Source organism: Phyllostomus discolor, chromosome 11, assembly GCF_004126475.2.
Source record: "Phyllostomus discolor isolate MPI-MPIP mPhyDis1 chromosome 11, mPhyDis1.pri.v3, whole genome shotgun sequence".
NCBI classification, from domain to species: Eukaryota; Metazoa; Chordata; class Mammalia; order Chiroptera; family Phyllostomidae; genus Phyllostomus; species Phyllostomus discolor.
In genome coordinates this window covers 50148996-50170440 of record NC_040913.2, presented here as the reverse complement: position 1 = coordinate 50170440, position 21445 = coordinate 50148996, and the positions used below count along the sequence as shown (strand labels likewise).

Here is a 21445-nt window from a genome sequence, read left to right as displayed (position 1 = left end):
GCAAGTTTTGTGGCAGAAAATGATACCTATCATTTTTGTCTGGTTGAAATAATGGAATGCTTAAAGGAGTTATTAGAGGAATGTCTAAAGGCTGAAGGACAATTGGCTACATGAGTCTGAAATGCAGCCAAGAATCTGGGAGAGATAAAGATTTGGAAATCAACAATATCAGGTTTAGTAAAATAGAATTATGGAAGACAGCTGCAAACAAACAGAACTAAAGCCTAGTTGTTCAAATTAATGGTTATAACAAACAATTTTATACAAGTAAGAAAACTTTTTAAATACTTACTTGAACTTTCACTTCTTGGTGGCTCAGAAGGGGCACAAGAAATGGTACAACCCCTGAATCAATAACCATCTGTATCTGCTCATTACCTCCATCTGTCAGGTATGACAGAGCCCAAACAGTATCTACAAGAATCTATAGGAAGTAGAAAAGAATTACCGGTTTATGTATTTGTTTGAATGCTTAAAATACATAAGATACCTCAGGGGTGGTAATATAAAAAGTAATTAAACTTCATGTTTGAACTTAGTTACTTATCCGATAAACCTATGAAGTAGTAGGTAACTCTTTCATAATGCCTACCTCAGTTCATTCAGCACAAAAATGAGACACAGAAGTCTGGGACAACTTCTAGCTCAACTTCTGCAGTTATACATCAGATAGATGAATTTATTTATTTTTTTATAGGAAATTTTTATTTATTTTTTTAAAAGATCTTATTTTCAGAGAGGGGAAGGGAGGGAGAAAGAGAAGGAGGAAAACATCAATGTGTGGTTGCCTCTTGCAGCACACCCTCACCCCGCCAGGGACCTGGCCCACAACCCAGTCATGTGCCCTAGACTGGGAATTGAACTGGTGACCCTTTGGGTCACAGGCTAGCACTCAATCCACTGAGCCACATCAGCCAGGGTCAGATAGATGAATTTAAAAACAGGCAGAAAAGTAATTCTCGCTCTCCCACAGATTGAGAACCTAATAATCACAAGGAAAAATTTTATACAGAATGAAACCAATATACCATGCTGCCTCAAGTCTAGCAGAGACCTGAAAGATCATCTCTCTATGCTAGTGGTTTTCAAACATATCTAGCAATATAAATGATTTTTCAGATTAAAGTAAACAGATCAAACAAATGACTTGGCATTTTAACTTCATTTGGAAAATTATTTGCAAAGCTCTTGACAAATGTCCTCACTTAATGAGAGCATAGAGTATATATAAACATGCCCTGTACATATTTAATTTTGCAAATAATAAAAAAAAATGAGGCTCAGATTTGTTGACTCACTCAAAGTCAAACAGCTTACACATAGCTCTCCTTGGCTGTCCTTCAGAGAAATGTAAGCACGGGTCTTACCTCATGAAATCTACCGGTTTCCTATTAGGGTCGTCCAAATTAAAGACACTCTTTTGTGCTAAAATAATAGCAACCACCTGCATTCAAATCTCTCCTTCAAAAAAGTGTATATATGAAAAAGAGCAAATAAAGCCATACATATAGCCCACACTTTCAGCATTACTAAGAGTCAGAGAACACTACAAATTTCAAATTATTATAAAAAGAGAAAAAATTAAATTCAAACTTTTGTTTGAACCTCCTGCCCCAAGCCTGTTTGAAATGTCAGAGAAGAGGAGAGGGCTTAAAGGTAGCATATCCTAGTAAAACAATCCCACATTAGTGGGACAGAGGCCACATGACCCAAACAGTTTACAATACTTTCTATTTGTCCTTTATAGAAAAATTTGCTGACATCTTTACTAGAGGATGAACTTTACTCACTAAGATGACTGAGGAAAAGACTAACATAAATGTGAGGCTAAAAGTGGAAGAATAATTTATAAATGCATTTTGTTCTGAAAAAAAAAATATTGCAACTTCAAAAAAATGGGAAGACAGAAGCTCTGCCTGAGAGCTGAGCCCATCAACCACCCCACCCTAGATCTATAGATATGTGTATTGGCAAAGCCTGCCTACTACCCAGTCTAACAGCTAACAAGATTAAAATAAAAATCAGAGGCTTATAACATAAAATCCAAAATGTGCAGGCTAAAACTGAAAATAACTCATTATACCAAGAACCAAGATCATCAACTCAAAGGGAGGAAAAAAAACAGTCACCAAATGCTACACTAAGATGACAGAGATACTGAAATTATCTGACAAGGATTTTAAAGTGACTATCATAAAAATGCTTCAGTGAGCAATTATGAACATGTGTGAAATAAATATGGAAGTTTCAGTAAAGAAATAGATATCAAGAAGAACCAAAGGAAAGTTTAAAACTGAAAAATTCAGTAATCGAAATTTAAAACTCACTAGAAGGACTCAAGAGTAGAATATGAAGAGGAAAAAAATATTAACAAAACTCAAAGATAGACCAGTACAAATTGTGCAATCTGAATGAAAGAAAAAAACCAACAAGACTGCAGAGAAATGAGCAGTTCAGGGACTTGTAGGACAACATGAAAGATGTAACATTTGTGTTATCAGAGTCTCAAACAAGAGGGGATCTGAAAAACACTTAAAGAAATATGGCAGGAATCTCCCCAATTTGGAAAGACATAAACCTATAGATACAAAAATGAGAGGATGAGGCCGAGGAGAAAAGAGAACAGAGTAAGCTTATCAACTGTTGCACAGGTAAAAGACAGGAGTTAGAAATACCATTTAAGCTCTGGCCTGATGGTTCAATTGGTTGGAGTGTCATCCCATACACCAAAAGGCTGTGGGTTCAATTCCCAGTCAGGATACATACCTAGGTTTAGGTTTAATCCCTGGTTGGAGCAAGTACCAAAAGGCACTGCTGGATGTTTCTCATATCAATGTCTCTCCTCTCTCCCTCCACCCCCTTCCTCTCTCTCTAAATCAATAAAAACAAGCCCTGAGTGAGGATTAAAAAAAAAAACAAAACCCAACATTTAAAACTGTCAGAGAGTAAAAAAGGGCATTATAAAAGATATAAGTATAAGGTAATATTACAACACAAACAAACTTTCTAAACACCAAGAAAGTTTTAAAAAGAGAAAGAAGTATACTCAGTAGAAAATAAATGCACAAATTATTACATAAAATAATATGACAGTTAAAAACAAACATATGAAACAATGTGAATGGGTTTAGCTGACCTATAACAAGAAAAAGATGTTCAAATTGTCTCCTAAAAGAAAACCCACTCTATGGCACACCTAAAACAAAGTAATTCAGAAACACTAAAAATAAAGGAATGAGCAAAGAAATCCAAGTAAATAATAGGAAAATGGAGACTACAATCCTATTAGACAAGTTCAATTTAGGCTAAAAAGCATTACAAAGAACAAAGAAGCTAACTTTATAAAGCCTAAATTTCACAATTACCAATGAAGGTATAACAGTTATAAATCCCTATTCACCAAATAACCCTACAAACACCACACAAAGAAGAAATTAAAAAGATGGTAAAGAAATATATAAAAATATACTAATAGATTTTTTGCACATTACTATCAGTGTGAGGGAGGTCAAGTAGACAAAAAGATGAGGGATATACATCTTATAAATGTATAGGCATACCTTGTTTTGTTATGCTTTGCAGGTATTGCCACTGACCCCAAGAAAGAAGATACCTACCAAGAAGGGCTCATGGTAGTTACTGGGCTCAAATTTAAAAACGGAGCACAGTAGCTGTTTGCAAACCAGGGGCCTCACACACGAGCCACACCTCAGGGAGAAGCCTGCACTGAACTGCCTGCCTCCTACACTGAGCTACTTTTTGGACTGTGTTCCTGCCATCTGAGCCAGACCTTACATGAGTTCCTAGAACTGCATTTCAACCAACGGGACTGAGAGTTTCCCCATCCATTAGTCATGCAGCTATATCCTTATTTGCATCTTTACTGACCAATCAGGACAATGCATTTGGACAGTCAAACTGAAGATTTTGAATCCTCTTCTGCATGAGGATGGACCATTCAGGGACCAGGTGCAGGGAGTTGTCTATATAGAACAGTTCCCCTCTGCCTGGAGAGGACGCTTTCCCTATCCACCCAAGATTGAAGATTGTGTTTCCTGGCTGCAGACTGGAGCAGAACTGTCTAGCTAGAGAAGTTCCTCACTCACCCAAGGGCCACCTCACAGCCATGCTGTTCCACAACTATACTAATTTATAATTGAACTCTAACAATATTGAGCTGTTCCACAGCCATGCTGTATTATAATTGAGCTGTTTATACTGAATAACTTTCCTTCTTCACTACAACCCCAAATTGGGGATTCTTGTTGGCACTGAATCAATGCCAATTACCACTGACATCACATGGCACCCAACATGGTGTACTGAAGCAATGACCAGATCTCCTGATGCCATCCTAAAATCAAAGCATCTGGCACCTGCACAAACCCCTTGTGCTTAAGTTGTCTTCCCAGTGGTGCAATGAAGGTCTTGAGTAAGTCCTTTCAAATCCAACATCTCCCAGACTTGTTGAGATCTTGGAGAATTTATTTGGTTTAGGTATGGGACCCTCATCTGGTGACCTCAGTTCATTAGTTTGTACTGGGAGGGCCCATTCATGTGATTTAATTTTGGTGCCTAGAAGGGGTATCTGTCCATTGCGTTTGGTATCAGGGAGGGTATTTTCCAGGGAGGTATTTCCTCTGCCCCATTCAGTACCAAGGACAGTATCCTCCAAATTGGTAATAAGCCTTGTCCATAAAGTTAGTGGGGATGTCAGGGATGCTTTCACAAGGAGAGATACATGTAGGAATGCTCATCCTTAACAGGCACTGGGGAGGGGAGAAGACACTGTCTATAGAGGAGTGCAAAATGCCTAACCCATGCTCTAAAATTTTCATGCTAATCAACTACCTCCTGGTGGCAACAGAGTAATGTACAAAACTGCAGTCCAGAGAACTGTGATTGGCTAGGTCTCTAGACAAAAATCATACCAGATAATCTCAAGCTTTTTTGGCCAAGATGGGGTTCCTTTAAAACCCCAAAGCTTGTCTATTTGCACATTCAATTAGAACAAAAATACTGTACCTCCCAGAAAGAGTGGGAAGCCTTTAAAAAAAATTGGTCTAAAATAAAATCATGAGGCTACTATTGAATCCCTTAGGAAAAAAAATCTAAATTGTGTAAACACCTTGAAAAATTAGAAAAGGAAACTCGTGCTTGCAAAACTGGATCCCTCATTTACCAGCACCCCTCGCCTGCACCCTGCCTAGCCGCTGCATCTTTCCTTTTCCTCCCCCATCTTCTATGTCTCCAGGTGTGTAGCAGCCATTTTTTGCTCAGGCTTTACCTCTAGAGCCCTCTTTGTCTCTGGAGCCACCAAAAAATCTGTCCCTTTTAACTCAGGCAATATTTTAACTCAAGAGCCACTCTCTTTACTTTCTGAGTTTTCCAAATTCACTGTACACTGTTGCTTTCCATTTGCTTTTCTTTGTGTTTGTCGATAAGCCCACCTTAGGGAGAAACTTTAAAATAGGATCTCAAACCTCGTGGAGACAACAGAATGCAATTTTGATTTTAAAAACAGCTTTAAAGGAATTCTTATAGCATGCAAAAACTTTGGCCATTTAACAAAACCTCAACTTTGTCCATCTGCCAGAAAACATATATGGATCCATAATTTTTGTATAATTTTTGAGTTTTGTATTGTACTGTCTGGTTATATCTGTCTATGCATGTTAAAGATAAGATCTATTTCTACTGCTAGACAGTATTGCCAAAATTGATTTGTTAATTCAAATTTATATTATAAAAAGACCCTATTCAACTGTGTTAAAACAAATGAGTACTTACATAAATTAGAGATAACAGAACCTAACACAATTATTTTTCCAGTGCATATGATCTAGGATTAATCTTTAGTAAATAAAAACTAGCTTAAGGATGTTAGTTTAATTAAGAAAGGCATGTAGTTGTCTACTATGCTGCCAGTTTTGGGGCTTGCAAACAAGATGGGAAACAAGGTAAATTTGGACACCTGAGCATGTCATTTTGAAAGGCTAGAGGAGCACAAAATGACTCATATTAAGACCAAGACACTCTCAATAAATCTTAATTAGGATGTTATGGTAATGAAAAATGACTGCATATCGAGAATAACGTATTTGGTAAAAGAAGGTATGAAGAATGCAAATACATTTTTATTAAAGGAAAATAAATAATTTTGTCCTAAAGGGATTATTTCTAGTTTATGAAGGACCAGATGTCTATGGAATGTCTAAGGATGTTAACTTCACACATGCTTCAGATACAGCTAGAGATGAACCAAGTGACAGCTGCATACTTACACTTAATGCTTACATGCTTAAAAGGTAATTCACTAGACTTGGGGTGCTCAAATTCTGCACATTCCAAAGAAAGGATTGGCCCTTGATCAGCTCCTTCGAGATAACCTGAGCCCTTGGATTATCCTGCCTGATAACACTGTACACCTAAGACTTGGGTCCAGACAGAGAGCTTATGCTAATAATGTGATTTTATGGTGAATACTTTCTTCTGTTTGCCTTAGGCCTTGGGCCACACTGTATATCACTTTGACCTCTGGGAGGGGATGAAGACTAAGTAGCTAAAGTCAGTCACTGAGGCTATTCATGCCTTATGTGAGTGACCACCAGTAAAACTCTGGGCACCAAAGTTCAGAAGCTTCTGGTCGGCAATACTTCATATGTGTTGTCACACACGTTTGCTGAGAGAATAAAGTGCTGTCCTTACAACTCCACTGAGAGAGGATAACTGGAAGCTTGCATTGGTTTCTCCTAAACCCTACACTATATGCCTTTTGCCTTTATTAATTTTTGAAGCTGCATCTTTTTGCTGAGATAAACCATAAGTATGAATGTAGCAGCTTTTCAGTTATTACTTCTAGTAAATCCCTGAACTTGAAGGTGGTCTTGGGAACCCCAATACACATATCACCAAGTGTCAATAACAACCAAGTCTTAGCACATAACCAATTTACTACAATTGATTAAGTTCATTTGTAAGCAGTAAAATAGGCTAGATTGGTATTAACTGTTCAGTAACACTCAAAATTGCCTAGGCATTTCAAGCTATGGATGGACAACTTGAAAAAGGGCAGGAAAACCAAATTCTACAGAATCACTGCAATTGTAAATAAACTTTAAAAAGCAAAATGACTAGAAAGCAAATGAACACAGATTGATCTGAATCAGTACAAATTTCTTATCTATTACTCAGAGTCAATATTTAATTGTTCTAATGTCACATAGGCATATATAAAGTCCATAAACTACTTTTATCTCCACACCCCAACCCAGCTTTTCCAGCATTCTCTTAAGCCATTGTCTCATAAATTAAGTCATTCCTGCTGTTTTATACCTCTCCCTGCTGCTATTCTTGTTTTCTGTTGTGTCCTACCCTAAAACCCGTTAGAAAGCTTGGTATTATTCCTAATTCTTTCCTTCTCTCACCACCCAAAACAAACCCAGCAAATTTATCATCTAAACATTTCTCAGGTCTTCCCTTGTCCTTTATTCCTAATGTCTAAGCTCTAGTACTGCTCCTAATATTCTTTTACCCATACCACAAAATCACCACCTTCTGTCTTCCCAGCTCTAGTTTCCCCTAAAATCTACACACCACCTAGCAGTATGAGTTATCAATCCAAAATACAAATCAGACCATTATCCTCTGGCTCCCTATAAGCTACATAAAAAGGATAAAAGGTTCTTAAGGTGGTATACAATACCCTGCATACTCCAAACCTTGCTAAATCTGTCTTATTTTTTCCCTACACTTTGTTGCATAATTTATGCTTCCTTCTCTTTTGCATATTCCTCTTCCCTTGCTGTTGCTGTTCAAATGCAGAGAATTCCTTAGATTTCAATTTTTGCCCTTTTTCTGAATCCTACTTGATGTCCATACTTTTATTAATCCCTTAAATACTGATAAATTTCAAATCTGGATTGCTTTTCATGTATGGAAACATAGCTATGGAGGAACAAGTAAATCAGAATCAATGTGTCTGTCCTACAATGAACTCATCATCCTCCCCTACCAGTTTCATCATTTTTCTTTGTTCCTTTTGATGGATGGTTCATGGTATTATTATCTCTTCAAATTGCTAAATTAGAGATCAAAGTAATTTTTATTTTTCCTTATCTTCGATCTTTTCCTCTTAAAGTTCTATTCACTTCATCTCTTTCTCCCAAATGAAACAAGGCAAAGTGTTATTCTTCCATGGAGTAAACCAATGGGTAAATTTCATTGAATATAGAATTGAGTCTAGTTTTGATCTGGCTTCTATTATTCCAATTAAGATATCTTTCTGATTTGTTGTATGTTTGTATAATCTTATCTTTGTTTATATACACGTAATGCATGTGTGTGCCAGAATTGTGTGATTTATCATTGGGATAAATAAAATACATCTGGAGAGACTTCTGGCCAAGATGGAGGTGTAGGTAGACATGCTGTGCCTCCTTCCACAACCAAAAGAAGAACAACAACACATTTAAAAACAAAAAACAACCAGAACTGACAGAAAATCAAACTGTATGGAAGTCCGACAACCAAGGAGTTAAAGAAGAAACATTCATCCAGACCCATAGGAGGCTAGAGGACAGGGGTGAGCAAGGCAGTGGCTGGCAGAATGGGCGGGCCCACATTTGCGTGGGGAAAAACTAGGAGGATAAACTGGGGAGTGAGACAGACCACACAACCCAGAGGGGTCCAGTGTGGGGAAATAAAGCCTCAAAGCCTCTGAATGAACATACCTGTGGGAGTTGAGGCAGCAGCAGGAGAAACTCCCAGCCTTACAGGAGAGTTCATTGGAGAGACCCACAGGGCCTTAGAATGTACACAAACCCACCCACCTGGGAATCAGCACCAAGAAGGCCCCAATTTGCTTGTGGGTAGCAGAGGAAGTGACTTAAAACCAGCAGAGAGTGGAGTAAGTGGCACTGTTCCCTCTCAGATCCCTCCATGACATACAGCGTCACAACACAGCCATGTGGGTTGCCCTGCCCTGGTGAACACCTCAGGCTCTGTCCCTTACTACATAACAGGTGCACAGAGAAAAAAAAAAAAAAAAAAAGAGTCCCTAATGAAAGAACAGATCAAAGCACCAGAAAATATACAAGTAAGTGACAAAGAGACAGCCAACCTAGCAGAAGCACAATTCAAAACACTGGTTATCAGGATGCCCCAGGAACTCATTGGGTACTTCAATAGCATTAAATACCCAGGCAGCAATGAAGGTTGCATTATGTGAAATAAAGAAAAATCTACAGGGAAGCAAGAGTAACAGGAAGGAAACCAGGACTCCAGTCAAGGGTTTGGAATTGAAGAAAGAAACATTCGACTAGAACAGAATGAAGAAACAAGAATTCAAAACAATGAGGAGAGGCTTAGGAACCTCCAGGACATCTTTAAACATTCCAACATCTGAATTATAGGGGCACCAGAAGAAGAGGAAGACCAAGAAATTGAAAACTTATTTGAAAAAATAATGAAGGAGAACTTCCCCAATCTGACAAAGGAAACAGGCTTCTAGGAAGTCCAGGAAGCCCACAGAGTCCCACAGAAGTTGGACCCAAGGAAGCATATACCAAGGCACATCATAATTACATTACCCAAGATTAAAATGAAGGAAAGAATCTTAAAAGCAGCAAGAAAAAAGGACACAGTTCCCTACAAAGGAGTGCCCATAAGACTGTCAGCTGATTTCTCAAATGAAACCTTATAGGCAAGAAGGGGCTGGAAAGAAGTATTCCAAGTCATGAAAGGCAAGGGCCTACATCCAAGATTATTCTATCCAGCAAAACTATCATTTAGAATGGAAGGGCAGATAAGTGCTTCCCAGATAAGGTCAAGTTAAAGGAGTTCAACATCACCAAGCCCTTATTATTTGAAATGTTAAAGGGATTTATCTAAGAAAAAGATAAAAAAGTATAAACAGTAAAGTGACAACAAACTCACAGCTATTAACATCTGAACATACAAAAACAAAAACAAAAACTAAGCAAACAACTGGATCAGGAATAGAATAACAGAAATGGAGATCACATGGAAGGTTATCAGTGGGGAAGTGGGAGGGAAGAGAGAGGGAAAAGGTACAGACAATAAGTAGCATAAATGATGGGTAGAAATAGGGGGAGATTAAGAATAGTATAGGAAATGTAGAAACTAAAGAACTTATATGTTTGACACATGGACATGAACTAAAGGGGGAGAATGCGGGTGGGGAGGGCATGTGCAGGGTGGAGGAGAATAAAGGGGGGGAATTGGACAACTGTAATAGCATCATCAATAAAATATGTTTAAAAAACTAAAAAAAATAAAATATATCTTTGCTAACAGTTCTTGAGGCAGCATAGTTCATAAACAAATACTGGACCACATTTCTCTAGTCTGTTTTAGTATATTAAGCTCTTAGGAAGTAATCTTTTAAAGGTAACTGAAATAACTATTTACTTGTGACACATTAGCCTGAAATGTAAATATTAAGTGAAACACTTTTAGTTATATGCTAGCACATTTTCAAAATGAATAGAAAAGTGACTTAGAAAAAAGTCATAAAATAATAGATATTATAAAAGAAAGGAGGTAAAATTATACAAAAAATGGATTTGTTGTCATCGAATGTGAAATTTAGCTCTATGCTTTCTGACAGCGAAGATTAAAAGAGAAAAAACATAAAATATTTAATATTTCTATTAAGACTTTTCTTCAGCACTTATGAAATTGATTATAGGTAAATAAAATCTTCTACCATCCGTTGGTTGTGTTTACTGAGAAGCCAGGGGTATTAAAGAGCAAATTACTATAGTTATATTTGTCAAGTTTAACAAACACTCAGAGATTATTTCCCTAAAGCTATAACTTTGCCATGAATTACGGGCTCAAAAATAAAGAAGACCCTGCTCTCTAAGACCTCAACATTAGAAGCAGATAAAAAAAGTGAAAGTAATTCACTTTTGTCAATGACTGTTGGACTTCCAGCCATGGTGGAGGCATAAATACATACACTGTACCTCCCTGTGCAACAAAAAGAAAGACAACAACAAATTTAAAAACAGAAAACAACCAGAACTGCCAGAAAATCGAACTGTATAGAAGTCAAACAACCAAGGAGTTAAAGAAGAAACATTCATCCAAAACAGTAGGAGAGGTCAAGAGGGGCAGAGAGGACTCATGGCAAGGAGGTGGCTGGTGGAACAGGAGGTCTCTCACTCACCTGCAGATAAACCAGGAGGAACAACTGGAGAGCAAGACAGATTGTGCAACCCAGGGTTCTGGTGTGGGGAAATAAAGCTTCAAAACCTCTGACTGAAAAAACCTTTGGGGGGTTGCAGCAGCAGGAGAAACTCCCAGCCTTACGGGAGAGGTTATTGCAGAGACCCACAGGGTCCTAGAACATCCACATACCCACCCACCCGGGAATCAGCACCAGAAGGTCCCAACTGGCTTGTGGGTAGTGGAGGAAGTGACTAGAAGCCCACCAAGAGCTGAACAAGTGGCATTGTTCCCTCTCAGACCCCGCCCCCACATATAGCACCACAATGCAGTAACATGGGTTGCCCCAACCTGGCGAATACCTAAGGCTCCACTCCTTACTACATAACAGGCATGCAGAGACAAAAAAAAAAAAAAGGCTGAAATGAAAGAATAGGTCAAAGCTCTTGAAAATATACAACTAAAGGACAAAGAGATAGCCAACCTATCAGATGCAGAGTTTGAAGCATTGGTAATCAGGATACTCACAAAAAATGGTTGAGTATGGTCTTAAAATAGAGGAAAACATGAAAGCTATGAAAAGTAAAATAAAGGAAAATATACAGGGAACCACCAGTGATGGGAAGGAAACCAGGACTCAAATAAACAATTTGGAGCAGAAGGAAGAAATAAACATTCATCCAGAACAGAATGAAGAAACAAAAAATTCAAAAAAATGAGAAGAGTGTTAGGAACCTCCAGGACATCTTTAAATGTTCCGACACCCAACTCATAGGGGTACCAGAAGGAGAAGAGGAAGACCAAGAAATTGAAAACTTATTCAAAAAAATTATGCTGGAAAATTTCCCCAATCTGGTGAAGGAAATTGACTTCAAGGGAGTCCAGGAAGCTCGGAGAATCCCAAAGAAGTTGGACCCAAAGAGGAACACACCAAAGCACATCATAATTACGTTACTCAAGATTAAAGATAAGGAGAGAATCTTAAAAGCAGCAAGAAAGGAGACAGGAGACAGTTTCTACAAAGGAGTGCCCATAAGACTATCAGATTTCTCAAAGAAGCCTTGTAGGCAAGAAGGGGCTGGAAAGAAGTATTCCAAGTCATAAAAGGCAAGGATCTACATCCAAGATTACTGTATCCAGCAAAGCTATCATTTAGAATGGAAGAGCAGATAAAATGCTTCCCAGATAAGGTCAAGTTAAAGGAGTTCAACATCACCAAGCCCTTATTATATGAAATGCCAAAGGGAAAAGAAGATAAAAAATATAAACAGTAAAATGACAACAAACTTACAACTATCAACAACCGAACCTAAGAGCTAAAACAAACTAATCAAATTAGAACAGAAATAGAATCAAAGAAATGGAGATCACAAGGAGGGTTATCAGTTGGGAGGGGGTGGAATGGGGGAAAAGGTACAAGGAATAAGCATAAATAGTAGGTACAAAATGGACAGGAGGAGTTAAGATAGTACAGGAAATGTAGAAGCCAAAGAACTTATATGTATGATCCATGGACATGATCTAAGGTGGGCAGGAATGTGGGTGGGAGGGGGTGTGCAGGGTGGAGGGGAATAAAGGAGGGGAAATGGGACAACTGCAATAACATAATCAATAAAATATTAAAAAAAAATGACAATAAGCAACACAATAAAAGATTTTATAATATAGAGTATCACTTTGTAATTAGTAATTAAATCAACAGTAATCTAAAAAAAAAAGACTGTCTATGCTAAATCTATTTCTATAGTTTCCTTTACCTTTACTACTACCCTTATGAGATGTTCATATTCTCCTATTTTACAAATAAGAATATTGAAACTCAGTAATGTAAAATAATCTATCCAAGTTCATACAATGATGAATAAGTGTCACAGATGAGAACTGAAGCCAGGTGAAAGGGCCTGTGCACTTCATACCATGAGCACATAAACATACAGTATTGTGTGAAAACAAACAGGAGGACAAAGTTAAACAGGAAAATAACCAAAATGCTAGATTATGGAAGTACATATTCCTCTGTAGCAACTAGAAAGCTTTACTAAAAATAACATTTGAAATAAGCATTGTAAGGAGAAGGATGATGGTAGAAGTGCTGACAGAGGTGACAAAGATAATTGTTACATCTTTTTATTGGGGGTTTGAAACATGTCAGGCATTGTTATAAGTACTTTTCCATATGTTAACTCGTGTATTCTTTACAAAAATCTATGAGATTGGTACTGACATAATCTCCATCTTACAAATGTGGAAAAAGGAGGCAAGACAGTTAGGAATTTGTCTAAAATCATATAACTAGGATAAGTAAGATTTTGTCAAGTTGAAAAAGTCATTTCAGAAACATGAGGAAAGGTATTCAGGACTCATAATACATGGAAGGTTTGGAGAACACAGGTAGTTAATAATCAATGCACTGGTTAAGAAGTTAATTGCAGGTGTTTTTGAATCCCACTTTAAAGAGTTTGGGCTTACCTCGAAGTATAACCATCTGTTAACGGTCATAACTTACAAGAAGGTATGGTATGGTGTATGTGGCATAAGGAAAACTGAATGTAGGTAGGCCTATTTTGTTATTATAGTAGGTTTTAAGGAGGTTAATGAAGGAATGAACTAGAAGCAGTAATGGTTAGGAGGGCTATCATAAAGCATAGAACTAAATTTGACATTCAATAGCAACAGATACATTTTAAAAAATGTTTTACGTCCTCATCTTTTATATTTATTTTCTTATATGTCTTTTCCATCCAGTTTGAAAATAGGCTAGCATATAATTAAAAATGTTTTCATTTAATATTTATGATACTTTAAAGCTAATATTCTATAAATAAAAAGTTACTTCAGTTATCTTTAAAAGATTCCTTCCTAAGAGCTTAATGTACTAACACTAGAGAAATGTGGTCTAGTGTTTGTTTTTGAACTACACTGCCTCTCGAGAAATGTTAGCAAAGATCTATTTTTTAAAAATCTCAATGATAAATCACATAATTCTGGGATAAACACACACAAAGATAGGATTATAAAAACATAAACATAAAATTAAATTAGAAAGAGGTCTTAGATGGAACAATTAAAAGCCAGATCAATGCTAGATAGACTCAATTCTTAGATTCAATGAAATTGACTCATTGTTTTACTCCATGGAAGAATTAACACTTTGCCTTGCAACATTCAGGAGAATTTTTCAGATTAGGCTAATAAAAGCATTTACCAGAATGTGTAGAGTAACACTTAACTAAATCTTATATAATAAATAATTCATCTGAAAATGTATTTGCATTTAAACTGGACAAGATATTCTTCAATATTATACCTCAAAAGGTTGTAGCCTGGAGGTCGTGTGGTTGCATGGAAAATACACAAGATTTGTCATCAGAAGATGTGTTCTGAGTATCATTTTTACCCTTACAATCTCTGCAACTTTTAAACAAGTCACTTAATGTTTCTCTGAGGCTCAGTTTCTTATTGTGTAAAATGGAGACAATGATATTGTCTAGCCCACCTACTATAAGAATCAAATGAGATTTAAAAAATATGAGATGCTTTATAAAATTTTTACCACTTAATACTTAAAACACTAGTGATAATGGTACAGACAAATAAACTACATATGTGATATTTTCTCATTTTGCTGTCTGGATGGTTTAAGCTATAAACTTCATTTAACCTTATTTCTAACAACAACTTATACATTGTGGAAATTTGACAAGTTAGTAAGATATATGTTGACATTCATTAAAATCCCAAAGAATAAATGACTCTTCTTGTTTTGTCAGGAGCAAAATCCTAAATCTAAGCTGCTTTACTTACGTTTATATCTGTATGGTATATGAGGACACATAATGCTGGTAAAATCTGAGGAAAGAAGATAAACAATACACTAGAGTTGATGAATATATCTTTATAAAAATAAATAACTGATACACAAAGCAGTAAATAATATTTTCAGGGTAAGAAAGACAATATTAAATTTGTTTGACTCTCTGTTAGAAAAATGGAAATTGATCAATTCACATCTGGGAAACACCAAAATCATATTTCAGATGACCAATTAATATATACAAATACATCTGGCAGAGATTAATGTACCTTAAGGGAAAAAAACATTTATTTTCAATGACATATAATGTCAAGTGAAAAGAATGGAGATGTAAGTACACAGTGTAGCTATTTTTAAAAAGTTACTTTTAAAAAATTGCTATCATCCTCTCACCTTACCTGCTTAACAGTAAAATAAGATTTTATTTAATAAGCTACTTGAGTCAAATTATCAAATTAAAGTTTTTAAGCTTAGATTTAGTTAAGAACAATTATACCAGTACAAAGTATAAAGTTTGTTAAATTCAGGCCTTACAGATCTTTATTTTTTCAAATCTGAGATGGGAATCACACTAATACTCTTTCCATAGTGGCAAAAGGTAGCAGAAGCCAGCATAAAGATGTCAACTGTAAAGATTCATAATCAATAGTTCTCTACACGCCAAATGATTAAAGGTTATGTAAGATTTTTAAAACTTAAATACTCAAATCGTTTATAAATTAGATGGTAAAGTTTTTACTTGTTTTAATTATAGATCTAATACCTACATATGACACATTAAGGACACCTACTTTTGTTAGTAATCAGCAATAAATTTCAATTGGACTTAACACAAATCATGTAGAAATTTGCATATAATAAGCTATACTAGTTTATTCTGATATCATTCCCTTATTTTTTGGTGTTAAATCACCATGCAATGTAGTAATAAAAACTTTAAGATTTTCTCTTTTTTTCATTTTTCTGAATTGTTCCTAGTTTATTTGTCTATGAAAATAGATCATAAAAATAAGAACTTAGGGTAGACTGACATTCTTTCAGCGCTCAAAACAATTTTTAACTGCGAAGTCAAAATTAAAGACATATTACTTTAAATCTCATACCTGCAATGAAATCAGTATATGCATGATCACATTCCCTGTGCATGAAAAATCTAAAGCATAAACATAGGGAAAATATACCATCTTGGCCTTTGCAATCTTCATTTACCTCCTGAACTGTCTCCATAGGCGGTGGGGGGGTCCTTATTCCTGCAGAGATTGACAATGACCCATGTGACGTTCGAAGGAAGGTGATGGAGAATGGAGGGATTGATGAAGGACCGAAGAGGTTTGACAACTCCCAGTGATATGACATAATCTCTAACAGTTGAGGACCATCACCTACAGAAATGAAAATTGTTTTTAAAAAAAATTACATTCAAGGATGAGAACGTCTGAAATGTAGCAATGGCTCATGTTGGGACATTGATGTTCTATGTTTTCCTCACCATTAGTCAAGGGCAATCAAGAGTTGCTATTTCTCCAGACTTTGATCTGGGGTGGGGATACAGATTTAACCTACCAATCTTGACAGTACATTGCATACCTGTTTCAAAGGTACCATTTAAATGAGTATTTATGAGGCAAAAAGATAGTCAACCCATGTTAAAATTAGAGGAAAACATAGGTGAGTCATGGCTATGCCAATGTAGGAAAAAAGTTACGTAAGATTCTTAATTTAAGTCTTTCCAACCTAAATGCAACTTACCTATAATGTTTCCCAAAAGCCCATACAGCTTGCTCACAAACATTCTGATGTGGTGAATGAGAAGTCTCAGAAAGAGAGGCACAGCATCTATTTAAAAAAAAGCTAATATTAGATTGCAAAATGGTGAGAGTTTATAGATTTTAAGCCTAAATATGCTGGTGAACCTGTCACTCATAGTTGCCCACTGATGGAACAAATGGGGGCAAATACTTTTAACCTGAAAATGATCAATTTTAGTATTTCCATTTTAGTATAGATCATTTAGTAGTTTCTAGTAATGTTCAAGTAACACACCCTAATTAACAGCATATAAAAGTTGCTTTTAAATCATTAACTAAAAACAAGCAGCAGCAATTCTTTCTTATAATGCATTAAAATTTTGTCTATATGCATTAAAAAAAGAAAGAGTTCCATACACCAAATGCATAATCTTAGAATATAATATTTTTGTCAATGTAATCCAAATTGCGATACCGGGATTAACTAAAGAACTGGTTATTCCTAAATTAGGCCTACCTTATATTTTAAAAGCATATTCACTACAATCCTCAACTCTTTACATACTTTCACATTACAACCCAATTCTAAAGCACTTGTATAATAGTCATTCCAGGTATCAGTAGAAAACTAAGCATAAGCCAGATCACTTTTTCATAAATTTCAGTCAGTTGTGTATGTACTACCTCTAGGATTTTTTGCTGTATCTCTGCACTGCCTGTATTATTTCCTTAACATTTAAATTAAAGTTGACTCATACCTTTAACAGCTTTATTGAAATATAATTTAAGTATAATTTATCTAAGTGTACAAGTCAATGGTTTTTAGTATTTATAGAGTTGTATAGCTATCAACACAATCTAATTTTACATTTCCATCACCCTCAAAAGAAATCCGGTACCCACAGCATTCTTGCTGCCTATTTCCCAGCCCCAGGCAACCTTGTAATCTGCTTTCTTTTTCCATAGATTTTCCTATTCTAAACATTTCATATAGCTAAAATTGTATAATATGTTTTCTGTGTGTGCTTGGCTTCTTTCACCTAGCATAAGGATTTTAAGGTTCATCCATGTTATAGCATGTATCCATACTTCATTCTTTTTTACTGCTGAATAGTATTCAACTGTGTACCACATTTTATCTACTCATCATCTAATGGATATTGGGATTATTTCCATTAGAAATAATGGAAATAATTTCCATTTTGGGGCTATTATGAGTAATGCTGCTGCAAACATAGTGTACAAGTCTTTGTGTGGACATGTTTCCCATCTCTTGGTTCCATCTAGTAGTGGAACTGCTGTGCCATATGGTAATTCTATGATTAACCTTTTGAGATAATCTGTTTTTTCAAAAAGGCTGCACCATTTTATATTCTTGCCAGAAATGTATGAGGGTTTCAATTCACTTACATCTGTAATTTAACTAATTTTATTTTTCACCTTTATAAATAGAAGGCCTGTATCACTTACCACAAACAGAAGATAATGAAAAAATTAAAAATGAAAACACAACACTGCTTTAAGTTATACCTACTAGTCTCTACTAAAAGTCTTAGTCTAAAATCTCTTTCTATTCTGTTATAACTAACATCTAAGGAGAAACTGTCTCCTAAACATTATCAAAATATCTAAAAAAGAAAACTAAAAAAGAATAGTATTCTCACTACCTGATTCAATGTAACTTGCTGTATCATATATGACTTAACATCATCTTGAGTACTACCTAAAGTCAGTTTAGTATTCCACATTTTTGTCAAAAAACATGTCAGTCTTATCAACACATTAATAACAGCTATCCCATCTTGAGGTAGACATACTTTTAAAAATATGTATGTTACAACAAGCTAAAATGCATAAGCCACTTAGAACCTTTGAGTTATCAGAAACAGAAATTTAAAACCTGCTATTAAGAGATGGTCTCTACCTAAAAAAATGTCTATTCACATTTTAGTACCCACAATTAAAATTATTTAATGACCAATTAATGATACCTATGGGAAAGATGATAATCATCAAAAGTAGCTTATTAAATTCAACAGTTTTAAAATGTTACAATATAAAATTACAAAACTCTATTTTCTTTATTTTTTAAAAAAAGGCAAGCAAATAAGGAAGCTAATTTACTTACTAGACTGTACAACGGCTTGAGTCTGGGCAGAAGTTCCAGATGCTATATTAGTTAATGCCCAAGCGGCTTCAAACTGTAATGAAGGACTGGAAAAATAAATAAATAAAGATGTTTAGGCATAGAACTTCCACTTAAATTTATGATCTGCAGATCTATATCATTGTCCTTTATATTGCCCTTGATTTTCACCTGGTGATATCCAACTGCTTCTTGCAAAGCTATACCTGAATGTTTCATTGGCTCCCAAAGTCAGTCACTATGAACATACTTTTTTATACCACTGCTAGTTGCAATATTTAGCCAGTCATTATTTTTTTCTTTGACTCATTCCTTTTCCACAAACATCTAATCAATAAGCCCTGTTAATTTTACCTCCTAAATATTTCTTATATTTATAGCATCACTCCTAATATCAATCTGCTAGTTGAGGCCCTCATTATCTCACTTGAATCACTGCCAAAGGCTCTGGAGACTGGTCTTAAAGATAGGATGTAACTCCATACCATCTTTAGACACTGGAGATTAATATAAGACACTTATAATAATAGGCTGCTTAATTTTGCTGAGAGGACGAGATCATTATAATTTGAAATAATGAAACCTCACAAAGGAAAAACAGCTAGCATTTCATATATAAATAATAAAAGACACTGATAGGTGGAAATACAAATAAAAGTGTCATGGGTGAATTATCATGATGAGAGCTGAAGCCAAGGAAGTATGCAAAAATATAACAGGGGATGAAACTGGAAGGGTAGTTTACCTAAAAGTGTGTGTGCCTGTGTGTGTGTTTGTGTGTGTTGATGGAGTGGAAGTGAGAAGGGAAGAGGACTCAAATCCCAAGCTTCAGAACTTGAAATTTTTCCTATAGACATACCAAATATAAAGTGCAACTGAAAAAAGAAGACAATGTTGGAGTCCATGGTGTGCAGAATGAATTTTAAAAGGTCAAAGGCTGATGTAGGAGAGACCTGTTAAAAGGGAATTACCTACACTAAGTTAGGATAAATAGCAGAAAGAATAGAAATTCCTTTAAAAACAATACCAAGGTGGGAGGTGGTGGTAGTGAGCAAAAACAAAGGACAGCCAAAGAATAGGGATGTAGAAAAACCCTGTAGTTGTTGAAGGAAGAAAGTGAGGTTGTTAGCAACAAAAGTTTAGAGAAATCCAAGTATGAAAAGGTTTAAAGAGAATAAATATCAGAGATATGACAAGCACTGAGGTTAAAGAGATGGAACACATGAGAAAAGGGAGTAGAAGAACCGCATAGTGAATTTTGGCAAAAGGCAGGGAATTGGAGTATTAGAGGCAGAGAAGAAGTAGAAGAAAAAGATCAAAGATGATGAGACAGTATATGCTGTCCAGAATGGAAGAAGTAAAGGTTATTAAGCTAGACTAAGTAGTTTGGTAAAATACTGGGAAATGAGGGCCTTAAATAAAAAAACAGAAAGTTGTAAAAAATCTAATTACAAAACCAGGTAAAGTCTCAGAAAACATCATTTGAAAAACAAGAGAAGATATAAAAAAAGAATAATAAGTGCAAGAATAAACAATAAATTAACATTTATTATAAGCTTGATATTGTTGAGTTTTGTGTACATTATTTCTATAACTCACAAGCAATTCATTTTTAGTTTACTTTAAAAAATTCAATGAATTTTAATTTTCCAAATACGTTCAGAAAGCACCCTCTGGCAACAAAACACAGTTGACTAATCCATTTATGACAGCCCCACCCCCGGCCAATAGACTAGCTGTATGTGCTATGAGGTAGCAAAGATCTTCTGTGGAGACGGTACTCGCAAGGTCTAAGCATTCCCTCTTTGCATGAATAGTGAGAATAACTAGAAAGGACACAGTCCCCTTTCATTATTTCATCAACCATTCATAGTATTTTAAATGCCTAATCTCAGTTGAAAACATTACCAATATTTTCTTGAAAGGTAATCCTATCTTCCAAGTAGCAGATACTAACAACTTCAATCCCAAACAATAATTTGCAGTCCTAAACCATGCTTTTTGAAAACAATTCCAGCAGTCTGTGCAGGATTTATTCCATCATTGGTAATAATTGTACTTTCTGCTGCAGAAACCACAAATTCTGCTGCTGCAAACTTTAAGGCTGCTGTGTGTTTTCAGGAACATTGAGTACTTTATATGGCATGCCTGGATCTGACATGAGTGTGACCTTAAAAAAAAACCTTTGACAAGGCGGAGCTGGTTTGTACAGAGAACCTAAGATAACTATTCCTAGTAGCCTTACTTCTCTGTGTTACTGGGGACAGCAAACATGACCTAATTTATTTTCTACCATCACATTTTGGGTATATTTATTTTTACAATTTGCTTTCTTTTTAGTTTTAAATTCCTTTTTATTAAATTTATTGAAGTAACATTAAACAAAATTGTATGGGTTTAAGGTGCACAATTCTAAAACACATAATCTGTACACTGCATTGTGCTCACTACTCCAAGTCAAGTCTCTGTCCATCACCATTTACCCACGCTATCTCCTCCTCCCTCTCCCCCCACCAGCCCTCCACTGGCAATCACCAATGACAT

At 35.7% G+C, this 21445-nt stretch overlaps 1 protein-coding gene across 1 annotated transcript in view; it reads right to left on the bottom strand.

Annotated features, from left to right (window-relative positions):
* KPNA3 (karyopherin subunit alpha 3) overlaps nt 1-21445 on the bottom strand; it is a 107622-nt gene that overhangs the window by 13716 nt on the left and 72461 nt on the right. Inside the window, 8 exon segments of the mRNA XM_036011361.1 lie at nt 293-424; nt 14998-15042; nt 16217-16246; nt 16248-16373; nt 16376-16397; nt 16766-16817; nt 16820-16843; nt 18884-18969. Of these exon segments, the coding sequence (XP_035867254.1) occupies nt 293-424; nt 14998-15042; nt 16217-16246; nt 16248-16373; nt 16376-16397; nt 16766-16817; nt 16820-16843; nt 18884-18969 (517 nt within the window).